The 21,029-nt window shown below is 40.9% G+C and overlaps 2 protein-coding genes across 2 annotated transcripts; both read right to left on the bottom strand.

Moving 5' to 3' along the window:
• Positions 1-2,340: 2,340 nt before the first annotated feature.
• On the bottom strand, positions 2,341-4,761 carry fbxl14a (F-box and leucine-rich repeat protein 14a). Its single transcript, XM_072662976.1, has one exon. It carries the CDS (start codon positions 4,092-4,094, stop codon positions 2,892-2,894), a length of 1,203 nt encoding a protein of 400 aa, XP_072519077.1. The 5' UTR covers positions 4,095-4,761; the 3' UTR covers positions 2,341-2,891.
• A 1,606-nt stretch (positions 4,762-6,367) lies between these two features.
• prr5a (proline rich 5a (renal)) lies at positions 6,368-20,948 on the bottom strand. Its single transcript, XM_072662975.1, has 10 exons — positions 20,707-20,948; positions 18,891-19,072; positions 15,046-15,156; positions 14,152-14,232; positions 12,861-12,909; positions 12,701-12,758; positions 12,461-12,552; positions 9,700-9,840; positions 9,256-9,394; positions 6,368-8,294 (listed from the first exon to the last, which is right to left on the bottom strand). The coding sequence occupies exons 2-10, from the start codon at positions 19,016-19,018 to the stop codon at positions 7,774-7,776; spliced, it is 1,320 nt and encodes a 439-aa protein (XP_072519076.1). The 5' UTR covers positions 19,019-19,072; positions 20,707-20,948; the 3' UTR covers positions 6,368-7,773.
• Between the last annotated feature and the right edge of the window lie 81 nt (positions 20,949-21,029).

The following is a 21,029-nucleotide window of genomic DNA, read 5'->3' as shown; positions in this document are numbered from 1 at the left end:
TATAACAGAGATGATTAATTAACCATTTAATATCATAGGTGAATACTGTAGATCAGACCTACACTGTTAAAATGATAAGACCCTTGAGGAACATTTGAAGGTTCTTCAGTTTAAAACTGTGGAGGAACCTCTTAAGGAACCCTTTTCTTCTAAAAAAACATTTTCTTCAAGGTTCCTCAAAGCACCCTAAGTCCACCCAAAAGTTCCTCAAGGTTCCTATTCTTCTAACAGTATAAGTCAGTGCTGGCTCAGGGGTTAGAGTGCTGGGTTATTGCTCACAGAGTTGTGCCTTCGGTGGCTGGGTTGGACCCTTGAGCAAAGCACCTAAACCACTCTGCTCAAGGGGTGCCTTCTAAGCTGGGATATGTGAAGCGAAGAATTTTGCTACACTGTAGAAGTGTAATGACAATAAACATACTTAACTGGTTACAGGTTTGATTGAAAACATCATATTTCATAATGGATGCTTGGAGTAAGTAGGTAATGTGTACACAGTAAGTCCCTGTCCACATGCATTCAGATAATTTTTTAAAGCAAGGCCTTTGTCTATGTTTTGGCCTCTCGTCCACAAAATGCTGTTTATGGTCAATGAAAACTGAGCTTCTCGAAAACGCTCTCCAAATCTCCATGATTTTTTGTCGTATAGACGAGGAAAACAGAGCTTAATAAAAACGTTCATGTCACAAATGCAAGTTTATGGCTGAATCTCACATACGTCATAAAACTACAACGTCTACAAGCAGATTTCAGATTTACACTTATGTAGAAATGTAAATTCTGTATTATTCTACTAGTTTAAATAATACTCTGTTTAGATGTAGAATCCCTAATATCATGACTTGAGTAGGACACTATATAGGGAGCAGTGTGTGATTTGAGATTAAACCTCATCCTTTTGGTGTATGGATGTCTCTCTTTGAGGCACTGCCAGCATTTTTGTCTCTGTGTAGATGGAAATGTTTTGAGAAACAGAGCGGGGGAAAGTGTGTTTTTAAAATGATCCACATCCACACATTACATTAGCTGTTTGAGACACTTCTACAATATCTACTGTAGAAATACAGATTCTAGGTCATTGAAATGTATCAAAGCAATGTATTATGGTCTATATCCTGTAATAATGAAGATTGACTGCTTTGCTTAATGAACCAGTGTTCTTTAAGCAGTTTAGGAAAACAGAAAACTTTCATCAACAAGTTCATCAATAGAGTCAACTAAGGATTTAGGGTGCGTTTATATGAAATTTGATATCCATATTGTCCAGGAATCTCTTACTGTTGCATTTTGAGAACATACTAAGAGTAAAATACGAGGCTTCCATGTAAAGTCTTCTGAATATATATTGGGTATTGGGTGAAACGCATTCAATGCATTGGTGACATTCTTGAACACTTTCAGAAATAGTCTTACTTACGCACTTTCGGCTATGTTCACATTACAAGCCTTATATAATCAATTGCATTTTTTTGCTTAGATTGGATTTGGCTATCTTGATGGTTCACATTCATAAATGTAAGTGACATGTATTGGTTTGCAATGTGAACGAATCTGTCCTCTGAAATTCACATTAAAGCAAAAAGGTTTTGAGTGACTTCAGCCTGGAAATGGTAATGTAGCCTTTAATAAATAAGCAAAACCATAAACTGCAGATGTGAACTTTGTAGTAGGTCCATAATATGTTAAGTGTCCAATATTTTCTGCTCCCAACACTCCTGATTAACTAATCCGGCCCTTTCAGAGTTGCAGGGGGTGTGTTAAAGCAGAGCACCTCCAGGACCAGGGTTAAGAAACACAGACCTGAGTTTTATGTATCATTGATTTCTAATGCATCAACCCAACCGCTTCACTTCAACAATAGAGAAGCATATTTTGGACACCACACGTTTTGGCATATGAACTGTGCGTAGTAAGACAAAAACATAGCTTTTTGTTTTTCTTCTTTTGCTAAGTAGACATTCTTAACTGAGTTTGCTGGAAATGTAATCAACTATTGGTACCTGAACTAAAAACAACAAAGCTTTCAGATGAGTTTATGTTCTCGAGCTGTTTTGTTCTTATATAAACTTACATAAACTTAACCCAAACCAGTACATAGTACATAGAGTACATAGATTGCTGCAAGCAGGTAAAGATCATGTATAACATGATTAACATTACACTTAATTTCTGAAATTCATTTTTTTTTCCTTTTCAGAGCTCATTGTAGACAGCAGCCTATATCAGAATGGATAAAAGTCAGCATTGAGTTTGATGTTAATTTGTTCGAAATAAAATCACTAAATGATATTTCTCTACGGCTCTGTGCATAATTCCTTCAAACTAACAAAGAAAAACAACGAATTTCAAAAGCCATTTTAATTGCTCAGCATAGGAAAATAAACAGACATTCCAGACATTATTTTACAAATGAATTGGCCATATACATATATATATTTTTACAAAGTTTTAAATTGCATATGTTCATCTTACTAAGGAGGAACTATACAAAGTAACAATGAGTTTTTTTTCATTTGTTTCTGCTGTTTACTTCCAACAATATTTAAATTGTAAGAGCAATAATGGAGATCAGGATGAGGCTAACACTTTAAGGCACTGACAAAATGTTTGTCAGTATAATCAAGTCAGAGAATGGGGAAAATATTTCCTTAAAAGCTTCTTAAGAGACCCTAAAAACATTAGACTATACACTTTCTAATGAAAAGGCATTTAAGAAATATATATACTTTTAAACAATATAACAAAAGATGGTCAGTGTTCTTATTGCATGCCACTCGACTACTCAAAGATCCTTCACATTTCTATAAAAAAAACAAAACAAAAAAAACATGGTGGCAGAATTTACTGTATGAGGTAGTTCAAACTGTATGGTGTTCATTAAGCCTAACCAGGCATCATCTAACCCTTTCACCCTCAGTCATCTGCCACAGACCCAAGTTCAACACTTTAAGGCATGGGAGCTGAGTTATCCGCTCCAGTCCCCTCTTAGTGATTTTAGTGCATCCGTACAGATCAATCCCAGTCAGCTGAGTCAGATGATCAGCGATGAGCTCCAGGCCCTTGTCTGTAATGCGCACACACTGTCCAATGTTCAGAGTCTTCAGTTCATGCATCTGGCGCACCATCCTGTTGATCCCGTCGTCGCTGATGTGACACGAGCACAGGGAGAGGGACTTGAGCTGGTAAAGGCCCTGGGCGATGTAAGCCAGGCTCTGGTCTCCCACCTTGTCGCAGAACGACACGTCCAACCCGAACAACCTGAGAGAGCCCATGGAAAGGTGCATGATGCCCGTGTCGCTGATGTTGTCGCAGGAGCGCAGGTTGAGGGTCCACAGCTGGGTCATGTGCGACAGATGGATCATGCCTGCGTCCGAGATCCCACCGCAGAAGCTGAGGTTGAGGACTTTCAGCTTGCTCAAGCCCTTGGAGATGTGCTTGAGGGACAAGTCGGTCAGTTTCTGGCAGTCCTGCAGGGTGAGATGCTCCAGGCTGAGGCAACCTTCAGCTGCGCTGCGGGTCATGCCGGCCAGGTGACCGATCCCAACATCGGACACATGCCTGCAGCTGCGAAGGTTCAGGCTCTTCAGCCTGTGCAGACCCCATGCAATGAGGAGCAGGCCGGTGTTGGTGATGTTGCTGCAGCCTCCCAGTTCCAGAAACTCCAGGTTCTTGAGATACTGGGCGATCCTGCCCAGGCTGGAGTCGGTTATTTGCTTGCAGAGGCTCAGGTTGAGGATCCGCAGGCAAGGTATGTCCTGCACAAACGCGTGGCCAAGCCCATTGTCCGTCAAGTTGTAGCAACCACTTAAATTAAGGCTCTCGATATTGGGCATCCCCTGAATAACATAGCTTAGGCTGCGTCTAAGACTGAGTATCTGCACTTTCTTGATCCCTCTGGTCTGCAGGCTGGGGAATAAGGACGGGTTGGCTCGTCTGAGGTGAAGTTTTGCTTCCACTCCCCTCCAGACAGACTTGTGGTAGGAGGCGTCTCTCCAGGCTACGCACACCTGGGCAACTCTGCCTTTGCCCTTAACGTCCAGGTAGCTAAAAATCATGGCTAAAATTTCTGGGAAAAGGTTTGAAACATGCGTCTCCATCTCAGCCGTCGGCCAAACTCGCGGTCCGCTCCGCCTCGCTAACAATTAGCCTGCTGGCTAACTTCACTTACTTCGCCGCTGCAGATTAACCCACATTAAAAACGCGCAGTTAAACACTCAAACCTCATAACTGGGGCACCTCGGCGCTGGATGCACTAAAGACACCCATTAAAGCGACTTTACCTTCATTCAAACCTCACACTTGCTCTTGTGGCGGAGATCTGCGCTGTAGTAAGTTGGCTAGGCTAACAGGCTAACAGGCTAACAGGCTAGCGTTACTCAGGCGAACGCGAGAAGTCCCGACGCTTTTCCACCGCCGTGTCGTGCAGAAAGCCCCGACTTTTAAGCATTTTCGGCTAAGCTAACGCTGCTTGGTTCAAAACGTCCACGCAAAAACCATCGACTCGGACTTTCCCCCAGTAAAAGCAGCTCTTCTCGGGAGAAACGGGGCTGAGGCGCTCGCTACCCGGCCATTGTAGCTGTGAGGACTCATTTCCGGTGGCCTTTGTCTGCTTCTGTTCAAACCAGGCTGCGACCTGCGCAGCGACAACCGGCGCGGGTTATACCGCCAAACACCGGCGCTGAAAGCCTCCTCTGTCTATTACACCACTCATAAAATATGAAATAGTGCTCTGTTCAACCAATAAAGCTCACACTGCCTCCATTCAGAAAACATTACTGTGTAATATCCCCCCCGCACCGAGCGTTGGATCAACCGTCCGGTGCTTACGTCACCGGCATGGGAACAGCCTGTGGGTCTTCAGGCTGGACTGATTTTATTAAAGTTCAGGACTTTTATATCGACGTTTTCCTTAAACACTGTAATTAAACTTAGCTATATCTTATATTAGACAACAAGACAAACCATTAACCCGCAACTGTGAGCTGTGTCCGGTCTTTAATGGGTCCGGCGCCTCTGTAGCTCTGATGTATCAGGCCTGCAAATTCACTGCGACACTACAGCAGCAAACCTGACACCAAACACGTGTAAATATTTCAAATATATTCATCTAAATATTTTTGCAATGTTTGAAAAGGTCCCAAAATCCATCTGTTAAATTATAAAAATAATTATATTTCTTAAAAAAAAAGTATTTTAAATATATTTAGCATATATGAAATTGGCCAATAATTGTTTTTCTAAATATAAATGTATTAAAATACATTTGAAACGTGGCAACATGCAACATTAAATGTATATTTGCTAATACTTTAAGTTGAAACTTTAAGATAGGATTTATAATAAATGTAAACAAATGTAAACATAAGTTCTATCTAAAAAATAATGTTAAATATATAAAAACAAATGTAATTTGTTTTTGTTTTTTTTTGTTTTTTTTACAAAAATTCAGCATGCATTACATTGGTCAGTTAACATATATTGTTTCTAAATATATATTATTTTTTGTTTAAGATAGGATTTATAGTTAAAAAAATGTAAAAAGTGAATAGGTGACCAATTTATCAAAAAATCAATTTCTAATTCCTCTATGAAGTATTCAATTATATTTAACAAAACAATCAACAAAAAGGTAATATTCATGTAAATAAAATAATGATTAAGCTATAGCTAAAGCCAGTTCTCTAAACTGAACTACAAATTAATTTACTGGACTGAATATGAAATGTTAATTAATATAAAAAACAAATGTTACATGTATCTTTTGACAAAAATGTTGCATACATTACATTGACCAATTAACATATATTGTTACTAAATATATATATTAAAATAATTTTTTTTTGTTTAAGATAAAATACAATAATATCATGTAATTAAAAAGAATATATATATATATATATATATATATATGGACATGTATTTTACTATATACAATAAATAAATAAATAATAATACAAATATATATGTTATTTATTTATTTATATATCCAGCTGGGTAATAATGCTGGGGTAATAAACTGTTCTATGCTTAACTATTACAACTCATGAAGTCCCACTAATTTCCCCCCATAGTACTTTATATATTGTCACCCATAATAGAAAAAAAAAGTTGTAGTAGTAGTTTTTGATTGTGTCTTATATTTACTTAAGCCTAAATTTAACCTATACCAAGTATATGGATGGTTGGTAGATCATTGATCATTCATGTTGTGCTCAGTCATAGACAGTGTAATGTCTAATATGATTTTACACCCAGGTCTGTAGAGAGAGATGTAGGCATGGACAGTGTTGTTGTATGCTGCTATATTTACACTATGCTAATGCATACACAGGCAGAAAAAACATGTAGAAAACTGCACAAAAACAAATGCTTTTTTCCTTCAAAAGCAAGATTTTAATGCTTGTGTAGTGTCACATATGGATGCAAACGAAGAGCATTTGTGAAACTAATCAACAGTGAAACTACTCTGAAAAAGCTGGGCCTTCCCAACTGCATGTGTAAAAAAAACTTTCCAAACTGGCCTAAAAACTACAGAGCCCTAAGACACAATTAATAAACATGGTCTAAAAGCTCGTTTCCAACATTTAATTACAGAAATGAAAAAAAGAACTAAACAAAACATGTATTTACAATCAAAATACAGTTCACATTTTCCTAAGTGTGCAACACAAACAGCCTCCTGTTACATCTTTCTAGCATCTTTGATTAGACCGACCACCTCTACTATTCACTGTTATTTGAAAGACTTGATACCAGTACGTTTGCATGTCCAATGTGTAATTATCAGCAACTGTTTGAGGTGTAATCAGTGCTGGGTATAGCCTAGATATACTATTTATTACATCTGAAGCTCTGAATTATCAAAGATTTGAATAGTCTGTATTTCCACCTTCACAGAGGTGGCTTTAAAAAGTGAATAGGTGACCAATTTATCAAAACAAAAATTAATTTCTAATTCTTCTATGAATTATTCAATTATATTTAACAAAAAACAATCAACAATTATATTATAAAATATTCATGTAAATAAAATAATGATTGAGCTATAGCTAAAGCCAGTTCCCTAAACTGAAATACAAATGAATTTACTGGCCTGAAACGTCACATGGGCCTCCGCTGAACACAACACAGCACATTTCACACTTTGTCTTGTAGTTCTTTTCCCTTTCCCCTATTTTTACAATAGTGCAGCTAAAAAATACAAGGAAAGTTTGAGTGCAATATTTTAACACCAGAATGCTAAACAGGTAAACGGCTGCTGAAAACCTTAACTCTGAGCCCAAACTGTGCAGTACCCAATTGATGTTCAAAGCCCTATAAGGAAGGAATGAATGCAATGAAAAACGATGATGTATCAAAATCCATTACAATCACAGATTTAGCATTTCACATTCAGGTGTTATTTATACATACATGGAGACTCGTTTAAGCAAATTAAGCTCTCCATGTAACGGCATGTACCTATGAAAACATATGTAGAAATATCTCCAAAAGCATACAGTACATCCTGTGGAGTACACCTTAAAAAAGCAACAGCTTTTAAAAACAGAAATATCCAACACAGTCTCGAGTCTATTCTTCTTTTTAAAGCGAGGCTGGCAGCGAGAGCGCTAATGCGGAGATCACCACGTCCAGTTTAAAGAAAATACACCATTTGTACGTGTATTAAATCCATGTAGTGAGTCTTAAATTCATCTGCTGCGTTCACAATCCAGTGAACGGCAGCTACTGAGCCGTAGCTGATGACGTTCCTTCCATTGCACTTTGCGAGTCAAGTCAACTGGTTTTCCGGCTGGTGCCGAAAGAGTCAGAGCGGCAGTGGGAAAAGTCAATAAATATCCCGTCCTGATCCGACTCCAGTGAATCCACACCCTGCATGACGATAGTTTCCGGGCTGGAGGAGCAGCTAGTCGGAGAGGAGATGGCCTTCTCCATCTCGGACGTGGATGTCTGGGGGCCAGCATGTACAGGTCCTGCTGAGTTATGGACAAAAATGGCAGGCTGTCCGGCAGCTCCTCGAATCACCCCGGATATGGTGAGGTCATGGTCCAGAGAGAGGCGTGGGGTGGAGCTGGTCTCTATGCCCACAGAGAGTGAAGAGTAGCCCTGCTGCTCCATGCAAGAAGTGACCTCACAGGCTGAATGACGTCGGATGCCCACGCTGCCCACTGAGCTAGCTTCACAGTCGTACTCAGCTACGGGGGTCAGCATGGGGATGTTGTAGCTTTTGGAGCGCACCACAGGGTTAGTGGTTTGTATGTCGCCGGGCTTCGACCAGCACCATGGCAAACGCTTTTCTGTGAGGACAAGAAAGACTGATGTGACATATTATAGTCTGTAATTGTGTACTGGACATTAGAGACAGGGTGATAGAAACAGGCAGTAGTCAGATAATAATACAGTGAATAATGTCAAAGGGAGAGGGGGGGGGGTTACAGACATGTTTTTTAGTCCTGTTATTGACAGGAACTTTGTCAGTGCTCCAGCTTTGGCTTGGGTGAAGGTTGTCCTTTATTGTCTGTGTTACAGAGTCAAAGTATGTTGTGGTGGTAAGTGTGAGGAACTCTCACCCCTCATCAAGGATTAGAAAATAAAGTTGTAGTTTGTACTGAACACATTTTTTCATTCCTGCTCCAGCATACCTGTACCTATTCCCATGTCTGGCTATTAACCCTTACAACAAAAGGTAAGGATTACACCAGCCTCAATTGTCCATTTTAGCCCTCTCTTCCAATTAACTGGATGCACATTTCATCAAGAGACCTGGGCTTTGAGAACTTGCAGTGATTTTGCTGGACAGTCAAAGCATGGACCTATGAACCCTGCAGAGGTCATCCTGGACTGGACTGTGGGAGTGTTGGTGATGTCCAAGCAGAACACTTTGGTGAAAAGTGGACTACAATGGACAGGGGATATCTGAGGACACTGGTGTAGTTCTTACCTGCTAAACTAATGCTATTATTAAGGCAAAGGGACATGTAACAAAGTGCTGGAGAAGAAATGAAGCATTTATCATTCTGAATTAAATGACTGTTTATTCCAAATTTTATTTACTTTATTTACTTATTTATTTAATAAAAGGGCAGCCCGAATTATATAAACAATACCACTGGGATAACTGGATTTTAAAATAGTCTGATGAAGTATGTATGTTTTTTGCTCGTCTATTAGGTGCTTCTAATCTCTGCTGGAAATAATAATGCTGCTTAGAAGGCAGTACATGTCACAAACCTGAGTGTGTTCAGTGTTTTTACTTACCAATAACACAGGAGCACTGGGTGAAATCACAGTCGTGCGAGCACAGCCCCTGCGTGCCCAGGTAGGGAGACACCACCTTCTGAATAAGCGACTCCAACTTCACATATTCCTCCGTCACACCTCTGGACTCGTGAACACCCTGCACAGAACACAAACCACACATAAGGATCCAGTGACACCCACTCGCAGCAGGACAGCACAGGTCAGGTTCTTTGCACTCTGTGCTTGGGATGTAATAATGATATACTGAGGCTTAGCTGCTTTGATTCTAAACAATTCTAATAACATTCAATAAGTATTTTTTACTGAATCTGAATGGTAAGAAAATAATGAAATCTAATTGTAGTGAAATTTGAGATTTCTTGATGCACTGAATCTTTTTTCACAGAGTAATAATCAGAGTAAACAGTTGTGGGGTCAGAAATGCACACCCCTGCTCTGTACCTGTAGGACCAGAAGCATCTGGACAATAGAAGGAGGGACGCGAGCCCGCGGTCTGGACAGAGCCTCTTCCAGTTTCATGTTCAGAGTGATGGTGTTCCGGAAGAGCAGCAAAGCTAACTGGCGCACCGACGGCTCTTTCCCCTGAAGCAATGTATAATATAAGCAGTTTTATCAAAACACAAGTAATCTAATAACTTTACCTAGAAAGTAGAAAAAAAAGCATGCAGCAAACATTCAGCCTTGCAGTCACCATTTCAAAGACCAAACTTTCCTGAAAGCACCCTATTGCAAAGATAGTTCTTTAATGGTCAAGTAAGCATCCCATTGAACACTCTCTCAACCAATTAGGAAGATGTTGAAGCCAAGATGCTTGTGGAAAACTGGGCCCTGCTTATTTTTTCTCCTCATCTGTATATGCGAACGTTGACTGACTTGTAAATACGGCTGAAGGTCTGAGATGCATGTTGGGCAGCAACTGAACAGTGGGTTCTTGTAGTTGATATGTTGGATGCAGGATAAATGGGTCAATCACAAAGACCTGAGTAACTTTGGCAAAGGCAAAATCGTTATGGCTGGATAACTGGTTCAGAGCATATCCAAAGTGGCAAGGTTGTGGTCAGCTGTAGTGGGTAACCCCTGACAGTGGTCCAGGAAGGGACTAATCAAAAACAGCCACCAGGGATTTGGGCAACAAAGGCTATCCAATCTGGGCGTAACCGTCAGAAAGACTACTATGTCATAAGTCTCATGCCAACCCCTGTTCACGGTCAAACATGCCTACGATGGGTGTCTGGACTGGACCTTGAAACAATGGAAGCAGGTGTTTCAGTCTGAGGAGTCCTGTTTTCTAGTACATCACTTGAATGGCCAGGTACACTTGCACCCTTTACCATGGGTGGTTGCGCTAGATCCATCTTACAACTGACAAGAGCTAAAGGATTTGATCCACCACAGGTCTTGGGTCCAGATACCCACAGGACACCTAAACAGATCTTCTATTGAGCTGATTAGGCATGATTATTATAGTTAATACATTTCATTTCAAGCATACTATCAAAAAACAGCGCATGTAATTAATCTGTCTGTTTTTTATTGGCCCTGATCCTCACAACAGTACCTCTCAGCACAAGAGCTCTGCTGTGAGTTTATATTCCATGCAGTTTCAATAAGCTTTTCAGGAAAGCTGTAGACTGACTGCTCGTGTGCACCATGCTTAAAGAAGAAGGCAGCTAATTCCAATCTGGTCTTGACTCAATGGTTATTCAATCTGCTATTTCAAATAAAAGGCTTTTATTTGAAATACGTTCCTCATTTCTTATATTGCACAGTCCAGGCTCGGTTTCTCACAACTGTACTGTTGCTGGGAAATCAAGGCCACAAAAACTGGTTAATAAATATATTCAATAAAATAAACAAATGATCCAAATGGTTCAGAAATAATGTGATAAAGCTAAAGCAACACCAGTGGCCATTTCATTTCAATAATTAACACCGAGCTCTCATTGCTATAATAGCTTAATAAAAATGAAGCATGGTGCTCTAGAGCGTCTCATAGCAACACAGCATGGACATTTTGAGGCTCGCTCAACTGAATGTGAATGATGAAAACACACCAGTAGGGGGCACTACAACCAGGATGATCAGGTTGCCAGTCATGATTCAGTGTTGAAGGCAACATGCTCAGGATTCTACTCTGAAACCCAGTTCTACTAACAGAAACATTAACTGGGATATTACAACGCCTACAGGGCTACATCTGTCTGACAACTGACTGCAATTCTGGCCTGTAACACTGGTGTCACAGGAGTCGCAGTGCACAAGCTCTTATCAATCACTAAACATGTAATTGATGATCTGCCCTAAATAGTCTCAGATGTTCCAGATAAGTATCTGTGGGTTTTTGGATGAATCAAGGTATTCATATGATCCAGTGAATGTACAGTTCTCAAAAACAGTCCTGGGACACCACTATCACTAGTTGATTTGTGAGTGGATTATGGAAATTATGCTTTAGCATATTATAAAAATAGCGCATATATATATATATATATATATATATATATACACATATATATACACACACACACACACACACACACACACACACACACACACACACACACACACACATGCTCACTCACTCCCTCTCTTTTAGTTTTTCAATGTATTTTATAGAGTGTTTATTTTTACACAAACGGTCACAACTGTAACAACTGCAATTTCCCTCCTGGGATCAATAAAGTATTTCAGCTACTATATAATCCATCTATCTAGGGTCCAACTAAACAAAAGCAAACTACAAAACCTTCAGCTACACCCTTAAGCAAAAAGCGTTCTTTGACGTAACTATATGGACAAAAGTATTGGGACACCTGCTCATTCATTGTTCCTTTCGAAATCTAAGGTATTAAAAACGGGTTTATCCTGCTTTTGTTGGAGTAACTGTCTCTACTGTTCAGGGAAGAACAGATATAAAGTCACTGTGTAGTGCTTTTAGCGCTCAACTATTCATTCTGAGTCAACTAATCATCAACGAATCATTTTGAGTTTCAGTTTGTAAGTATGTCTGTTACTGCTGGTTGTCATTATGTTTGTGATGGATATGAATGAAAAAAGTATCCATTTATTTTGGAAAGTAATAAACAAACTATTTCAATACGACTCGTGGGACCAGATCCTAAACCTACATTCTCCTCCAAGTGCCATAAATGTAAATGTAAATATGGAGGAAAGTAGATGGTGCTGGAGCTGCAGCGGCTACCTGGACTGGGTGAAAGATGGCCTGCAGCATGGAGAGGACGTCACAAAAGAAGAAGTCCCATGTCTCAGCCAGTGAGTCCAGCAATTTCTGACCTGAGAAAGAACAGCTCTAATAACTTGGCAGTCTCTCTAAATCTCATATTTACATGTAAATATGCAAACAAGCAATTCAGTGCAATTTGGTGCAGAGACGAATCACAAAGACGACTGTGCTCTAAAAGTTAGTGTTTAATGTTTTTACCTTCATAGAATCTTATTTTGTCCCTCAGAATGACCATCCCTTTAGTCAGCAGTTGGTTCTAAAGAAACAGGAAAGAAACAAGAGAGGGACAGAAACATTTAATGGCTGAATCAAACAATTGCTTTAAGCTCAACAAACAAGTTCGGACACGCTGCCTTACCTGCAAGTACTCCGTAAAAAAAGAGCCCAGCTCAGTTTTTAGCAGCTGCCTGAACCAATAGAGCAAAAGGACAAAGATCACAGGATTAGGGCATTAATCAAGGCATGTCGTAAGTTGTACAAGCCGATATCACCTTAATATTGTTATTTAACATATATAGCACTACCATATCAATTTGTACTGTTATGTCTGTAGCCGGTACATTGTGATACCACATTTCCTTTTTGATACTGAGACTAATTTTAAAGTCTTGAGTATCAGCAGATACCAATTGGAAGTCAATGTCAAATAAGAGTAGTTTAGAGCATTTCTATTGGCCTGTTCATCCAACATTATTTACAGTGTACAGAGCAGCTACAGGGTTCGAACGATGGAGAAAACTAAAAACGGGCAAAAGTACATGTTTTTTTTTTTTTTTATTGGACAGCGACATGTTCTCTAAAAACTAGAGACTTAAAACTAGAAATTAAAGATAATACACGCCCCCCCCCTTTTTTTTTTTAGCAAGGAGAGACAGTAACCTCTTGAACCCTGCGGTTACTATTCTGTTATTAATCTCTTTGCAAAAACCATTATGAATAATTGGTAGCCATTTAGGTTAGTACATCTTGTGGAGTCCCACAGGGTTCTGTGTTAGGGCTACCTATGAAGGTATTGTTAATTATAATTAAAGTAGTTCTGAGAGTGAAGAAATGAAGTGTTAATTTCTTCACTCTCTAAACTACATTTATCATAATGAACCATAACTTCATAGGTAGCCCTAACACAGAACCCTGTGGGACTCCAGAAGACTAATATATATATATATATATATATAGGGTTTTTTTGTTTTACACATGGCTCCTGTGTTCCTCATTATTCTACACTCATTAAAATATCTCAGTTTTCTCTTCTTCTTTTTACAGTTTCACTTCTAAAGTAGGCTGTCATGCTCAAACTACTCAAACACTACTCTACAGGGAAAAACACACAGCTAGCTATACATCACACAGGGAATATGTGCTGTTTCAGGCTACGTTTGTTCATTTTCTGCTAATAATACTGAGCCCAATAAACATCAAAATGCCATCTCTAGCCGCTAGTTATGGTTCTATGGCCCGGCTGTGTGACTAGCAGGTGATATCCGGCAGTTTTGTAGCTGTTAAAACTCTTGGTTCATGCCCAGTGTAGGCTTGCTGTATAAATCACCAGCGACTAATGTGTAAAGCAGCTGACCTCGCTGACTGAGGGCTGACCACTTACTAAAGGAATGTCTGGGAGGAATGAGTGAGGTTTCACTGATCTGACTCACCTTACGCCTTCATTCAATGTATACAGCTCATTGTCAGCCAGTCCCTTCTTCTGAAATACTCCAATGACTGCATTGTGAATGCTGCAGTAAACACACAGAAACAATGAGATAAATTGTTTCAATACCACGGCCCTTTTAAACCCTTTCACAGATCAGCCATAACATTAGCAGCACTGACAGGTGAAATCAGGAGGAAAGAAAAACGAAAAAACAACAACATTGATTAATATATCCACCCCTTGACAGATGTCGCTGTAGATGAAGATAGACAGTAAGTGAACAGTCAGTTCAGTTCAAGGTGATATTTGTAAAAGCAGGACAAACGGGCACGCATAAGGATCTGAGCCACTTTGACTAGAACCAGATTGTGATGGCTAGACGAATGGGTCAGGACATGTCCAAAACATCAGCCGGGTGTTGTGGGGTGTTCCTGGTATGCAGGTTAGTAACTACTAAAAGTGGTCCAAGAAGGTTCTTACAGGACTTAAAGGATCTGCTGCTAGCATCTTGGTGCTAGATACCACAGGATGCCTTCAGAGGTCTTGTGGAGTCCATGCCTCGAATGGTCAAAGCTGTTGTGGTGGCACACAGGGACCTACTTAACATTAGGCGGTACTAATGTTATGGTTGATCGGCATATACTTTACTCTCTTTACACAAACCTACATTCGTCTTCAATTCTTCTTCTCTGCTCTTGTAATTATTGCTAAAAATGCACAGATTTGGAACCTTTTAAGCAATTTCATAGCATCCAGCACACACCCCGCCCCCTGCTCCAGTCTAGCTCATGGTGATTCGAAGGTTGTGTCATCGCAGAGCAAGAACAGGACCAAGCCATTTATCAAAAACACTGAGGCGTTGTGAAGGAAAGTAGACATCGTAGAGAAAACTCACCTGTTCCATGTGGCGTTGGGCCCTGAGCCTTGCTCCTCCAGAGACGCCTTTTCGCTCTTCCCCAGCTGGCTCAGGTTCGGAGAGCTCACTAACTTCAGCCGGTACAGAGTCCTCATGGTCACGAGAGAGGAAAACAAAGCAACGGTAGTTAGTCCTGAGCCAAGGCAAAAAGAGGGAGGAGTGAACATGACCCACTGTGTGCGTGTGTGTGTGTGTGGAGGGAGGGGACAGAAAGTGAAAGGGGCAGCAGAAGGCTGCTCAGGAGACGTTAATGTTTTTTGGGGTTTTTGAGAAACCAAATTTCCTTCCTCTTCACACCTAATTCCTTTTTTCTTTCCTTTTTTCTCTCTCATGCTCTCAGCATGCATGTAGCCATTATTATATATATCTATATATCTGACCTGACCATGGTAGCCGTTGTTTTAGGAGTTCTCCACTTGTAAAGGATCTAGCAGACAGTGGAACGGACGATTTCTAATTGTTCTGAGATCTTTTTATCTTTTTAAACCCCTTCCCAGACTCTTCTGCATCTACAACCTTCTTTCTGAAGGCCTCAGAGAGCTTTGGATTTGGCCATGGTGATCTTCACCCCTCACTTCAACTATCAAGAGCAGACCAGACTAAACATCTGAGGCTAAAATAACTCCTCCAGAACCCTCTCTAACCATGTTCTGATCATCTGCAGCTGATGTTCTGCAGCTGATTCTGATTTTAGACACTTTAAGCTGTAATAAATGTGAGGGTGTCCTAACCTTTCCTCAAAAGGAAATTACATTACTGTCAATTATATTTTATATTTAACTTATTTATAATTATTTTTAAAGACAGTTCTTCACTATGGTCCAGGGGGTTGCGAGTTTGAATCCCTAAGCCACGCTGCTTCGCCATCTGCATCTGGAGTCAGAGAGTGCACAGTTGGCCGTGCTGTCTTTGAGTGGGTACATGACGTGCTCTCCCCTCATCAGCCTAAAAGCGAAGTTGACTGGCACGGGGCGCCTGTGGCGGACCTGGGGAGCTGGAGAGGCCGCTTAAAAAGAGGTGGTGTCTAGCTTTGCATGTTTTACGGAGAAGACATGCGTTAAGTCACTACCCTCCTAGTATCAGGGGTATCGCTAGTGCTAGTGGGAGCTACAAGGGGTTGGATTAATTGGCAGTACCAAATTGAGCGGAAAAGGGAAAAACTGTCAAATTTATGAAAGATATTTCTTCAGCTGTATGTGTTTGGCTATATTTCCTCCATCTTTCAATTTTGATCGAATGAAGATCGAATGTCTATGTTTTTTTACATGGCTGTAAAAGGGGTAATCACATGAGTATCTGAAGTATGTGAAGTGATAAACAAGTGGTGGGCAGGCACTGAATGACCCTGCAGTAGCGGCTTTACAAAATGTGAGGCTGCCGAGGTGGTCAGGGAAAGCACTGTGTGACGTAAGAGCAGGCTGGCAGTGTAAGGCGAGCAGGGCCTTCATTCTGTTTGATTCTGATAAGAGAATTCCCCCAGCTCAGAAATTCACTTCAAAAACAGCCCTGGCAAGAGAGGAGGAGGGAGAGAAAGAGTCCGTCCAACTGCATGCCAGGACTTGTGTCCAAATAAGCAACTCAGGGTCTGGACGGTAGGTCTGTTTAGTATGAGGCATTACTCATGGCCTGAATTATTTACTGTAGTTATACAGTTTTCATTAGTCGAAGGGGCACTAAGCACAATATCGTCCATTACACCATGTAATGTGAAAGCTGCATTAAACCTTCTTTTAACTGTCCTTTAACTTTCCTTACTAACTTACCTCAGTTTACATCTCTGGATATATTAAGCATGATCCAGCCTATTATCTCATTTAAAATATGATGATGAAATGAAACATTTTCAGGTATCTGCCATAAGAACAAGTTCACGGTCTGTACAACTTCCTTAGCTTCATGTGCTATGACTCCCTGAGGTGATCAAAAGTGTTGCAAACCTCATGTATTTTGTCCTGTGTTCATTGTCCACCTAAATGCCACTGAAACCAATGAATTACAAAGTTAACGGGGCAAATATAAAAAAATATCTGCATGAAGGAATCCGGGTGGCACAGTGAATTACACTGGAACCATGTTACACAGGTAGGAGAATATAGAGTTAAGAGTCTTACCCAAGGGCTCTTATTGATGTAGTGTGGTGTACTTGCCCACCCAGGCAATCGAACCCTTATCTGCCATGGCGAGGGTGGTGCTGCTACCCACTACACTACACCAATCATGGCCGAATGCTACGCAATCAGAGACCCTTGGAGACCCTCCCTGACGCTGTGTTCCACTCCAAAAGCTCTGACTGACTCCCAATGACTCTAAGAAGAATAATTAGACAAACAGCACAGCCCCATTATACAGTCATTTTCACATAGTTATTACTTGACTCTCCAAAAGCCCACCCCGTACAAACGGCACTCTAAATCGTAGCGTGTGACACATGCTGGACAGCTTATTTGAGAGCAACAGGAAGTCCTCTGCAATATTGACAAGAGCCAAAAACAGTCAAGCGAAACTTTCCACCACGCCTATTTGTGCTCATCGACTTCCACATTTCTATTGATTCATCTGCCCTGATTCCGGGCTGGATTCCACATTTCACAATAGGTGGAACTTCTGGTGCACATCATGGCCGAAAGTATGTAGACCTTTCTAATCAGTGAACACAGCTCCTATTACTGACACACTGGTTCAGTTCTGAACGCACAGAATGGGACACTGTGGAGCAGCCCGTTATGAGCCTAAAGTCTCCATGCCCAATGGCAAGCATCAGCTTGAGGGGTGTAAAGTCTCTCAGGATTCAGCTGTGGTGTAGTGGAACTGCGTTTTCTAGAGTAAAGGAGCTCAAGCTGATATTTTTTGGATGAGTTGGAGTGGCAGGACTAATCATCCAACATCAGTACCTGACCCCAACAATGCTCTCGTAGCTAAATGCAGTCAAATCCTCACAGCAATGTTCCAACATCTACCGTGAATCTTTATAGGCAAAATGCACAATGTATTTTACACACATATCTGCTAATACTAGGCATGCTCCAAGGAAAGCGCAGCTCTCCAGTTCCGATACAACAGCTAACAGACGCCTGTGCTGACCGATATCACACTGGGAGTGATGCGAGGAGGAAGTGTCATCAACCCACCCCTGAGAGAGGAAGGCCAATTGTGCTCTCTCTCAGACTCCGGACGTGTTGGTTTTTGTGACATCATGATACTAGTGAATTCAAAACAGGCTGTTTTTGCAGTTTTAGTTTTCTTATATGTACTTTATGGACGGAGGGGGTGAACTGTAGGTTATGGTAGATTCACATATTACATCAACCTCTTCCAATTCCAAACAAGCCAGAGGAATCCCTGATAAGGGCCCTTTAACTGCACTATACATGGTCTATGTTGCAGTTTTGCACTGTACTGTAGTCCTGTAACACCTTCCTGTCTCAGGTCAGGTTGAGGCCCTGTTGGAATGTTGTTTTTGTTTCACTCCGGCTAATCGAACTGGGTTTGTTCAGGATGTGGAAACCCTAAACAATCCAGGATTTTAGAACAACAAGAAACTAAATGTTTCGGAATGAGAAAATCCCACAGCGATCTGAACCAATAATAACTGACTGCAAAGAACTGTGAATCTTTAAGAAAGCATTTTGATGATCTTTCCAGGGTGTGCGTTGTTGTTGTTTTTTTTTTATTTATATATATATGAACCTGTGTGTCTCCCCCACAGACATACAGGTTCATATAACAGAACCAGAGCAGTCCGAAATCCACTAAAATAGAGGACCACAACTTTCTCCTCTCTGACTGGTCACTCAATCTGGTGACTGATTAATAAATAACCTCACCTCCTGATGGGGTGACTGCTCCCGTCCATGTGAAGGCAGTGCGGTAGGGACGCCAGGGCAGAGAAACTGAAAGAGGTTGATTTGGGGGTGGATGGTCTAGTGTGTGTCCCGCTCAGGTCTTCCAGCATCTTTATTCGAGCAGAGAACGACTTCCACTTTCACTCAGAATGCCTCTGTAGATCCTGAGGACAGCAAATAAATAAGAGAATTACTGTGATGTTTTTATGTAAGGTACATTATTAACTGACACATTCATTTACAGTGTGAAAATAACAGCGTGACTGGGTGGTGATTTCAAAATCAGCATCAAGAAATAAAAAGGCAGATCTGTTAGGAATCTTGTTAGAACAAAAATAATAAAAAAAGAAAATAATATACAATGTTAAAAGATAAACGCCACCAAAACAAGTTCAAATAGTTATAACCAACCCAAAGTATGGTTTAGGTATATGTCTGGGTAAGTCTTATGACCCAGCATATTTAATTTTTCATATAACCGAGCAATGTTGGGTCAGTTAGACCCAGGGTGGGTTCTTTAAAATAGCATTTGTCACCAGGCCCTGAGAAACAACATTCATAGAAAATTAAATGTACTGTTTATTTATTATTTGTGTTTTTTAATTATTTTATGTGTATGAATGTTTTAAAAAACAGCTCAGTTTGTAAACCTCTAGCAACCAAGACACCCCATGGCCATTCTATCACATATCTAATGCTAAATATGCCTCAGATATCTGCAAATCTAAAAATTATATATATATATATATATATATATCCCCCAGACATTTAGGGTGCCTGGGAAAATGAACACTTCCCAGTTAATGTATACTCATGCAATTATGGCTTTAGCTCCAGCAGCTCCTTTATTACTGCCCAGCCCCTCCAAATGCCAGGGTGTGTTTAGGTGTGCAAGTGCTGTAGGTGGCCCTTCCTTCAGGACTCCCATTGGATCCCATTCATCGTGCGCCCCCTACTGGAAACGCCCGTTCATTCATAGTTCAACAAAGGGGTACAAACAAAGACTCTTGCATCAGTCATCAGCTTCCTCGCCTCCACACAAGACCAGCTCTCAAAACACGGGAAATAAAACGTGCAATCAAATTGTAATAAATAAAATACAGCTTTAGGGACCCTACTGAGTGCTCGTACTTCAAGTGTTTACTTTTCTGCTTCACCTTTGTTCCTCCTCGGCGTGTCAGTGCATGTCACGTTAGCTATATTAGTATATTTGGGGAGCAGAAGTGTGGCTGAGCTAGAAACGTGCTAAACGTGGTCAGGTGGGGTACAAAGCCAGACATGAAGCTCCTACTAGTTTCTATTTGTAGAGGGGAGGATATGATGACTTCAGCTGGACTCTGCTGGACTAATTGTTCCTGCAGGCGTGTTGTTTTGGCTCTGGTGTCCATGATCCAGAGCTTTGCAATAGTTTAAACGGGTTAGATTTGGTCTATTCTTGGTCTACATCTCTTATTAGTCCAGTTATTGACTAAATAATGCACGTTAAGATGAAGTTGCCTTCATTTACGCTACTTTTTGTTCGAATTGCCCGTTCCACCTTAAATGGTGCAGCAGTTGCGTCCTGGCGCCCGAGGCGCCAGGACGCAACTGCTGCACCATTTAAGGTGGAACGGGCAATTCGAACAACAAGGTACAATTCACCTGGTAATCGGTGTACTTTAGTGGTAAACGCGAAAAAATAACCCCCCCTTCATTACCCCGGTCCCAAACAAGCTAAATACCCCAATTTGTAGCACAGCACTTAGTTAATCACCTCAAACGTGGACTAGAAACCCACATACACACAGTCTGAACTCACCATCATGTGCTCCATGTGTGTAAACTCCATATCAGCAGTCATGGACGCCCTGGCTGCTTTAACTTTAGGGGAAATAAACCCAGATGCGAGATGAGATGCGCACCACAGCCTCTTCTCCTTCTTTTTACGCACACCTTCTCGCCTCCCAATGAAACAGCACTAATCCCTGAACAGCAGTGTGGGCTGCTGCTGCTGCTGCTGCTGCTGTTGCTGCTGCTGCTGCTGCTGGGTTTGGCCGCCCATCATTCCTCTGCTGTAGTCCTACAAGCCACTCCTGCTTTTTTTTTTAGCTGGCAGACTCGCAGACTGCCCATGCAGACAGA

This window comes from Salminus brasiliensis, chromosome 19 (assembly GCF_030463535.1).
Source record: "Salminus brasiliensis chromosome 19, fSalBra1.hap2, whole genome shotgun sequence".
NCBI classification, from domain to species: domain Eukaryota; kingdom Metazoa; phylum Chordata; class Actinopteri; order Characiformes; family Bryconidae; genus Salminus; species Salminus brasiliensis.
Note: the sequence above shows the minus strand (reverse complement) of the source record. Positions and strands in the feature narration are given on the sequence as shown.

Coding starts and splice junctions, on each gene's coding strand:
- fbxl14a (XM_072662976.1), bottom strand. CDS start 4,094: ATGGAGACGCATGTTTCAAACCTTTTCCCAGAAATTTTAGCCATGATT.
- prr5a (XM_072662975.1), bottom strand. CDS start 19,018: ATGCTGGAAGACCTGAGCGGGACACACACTAGACCATCCACCCCCAAA. Junction 12,759..12,860: donor TTTTTACGGAGTACTTGCAG/GTAAGGCAGCGT, acceptor CTGTTTCTTTAG/AACCAACTGCTGACTAAAGG. Junction 9,395..9,699: donor AGATGCTTCTGGTCCTACAG/GTACAGAGCAGG, acceptor TGTTCTGTGCAG/GGTGTTCACGAGTCCAGAGG.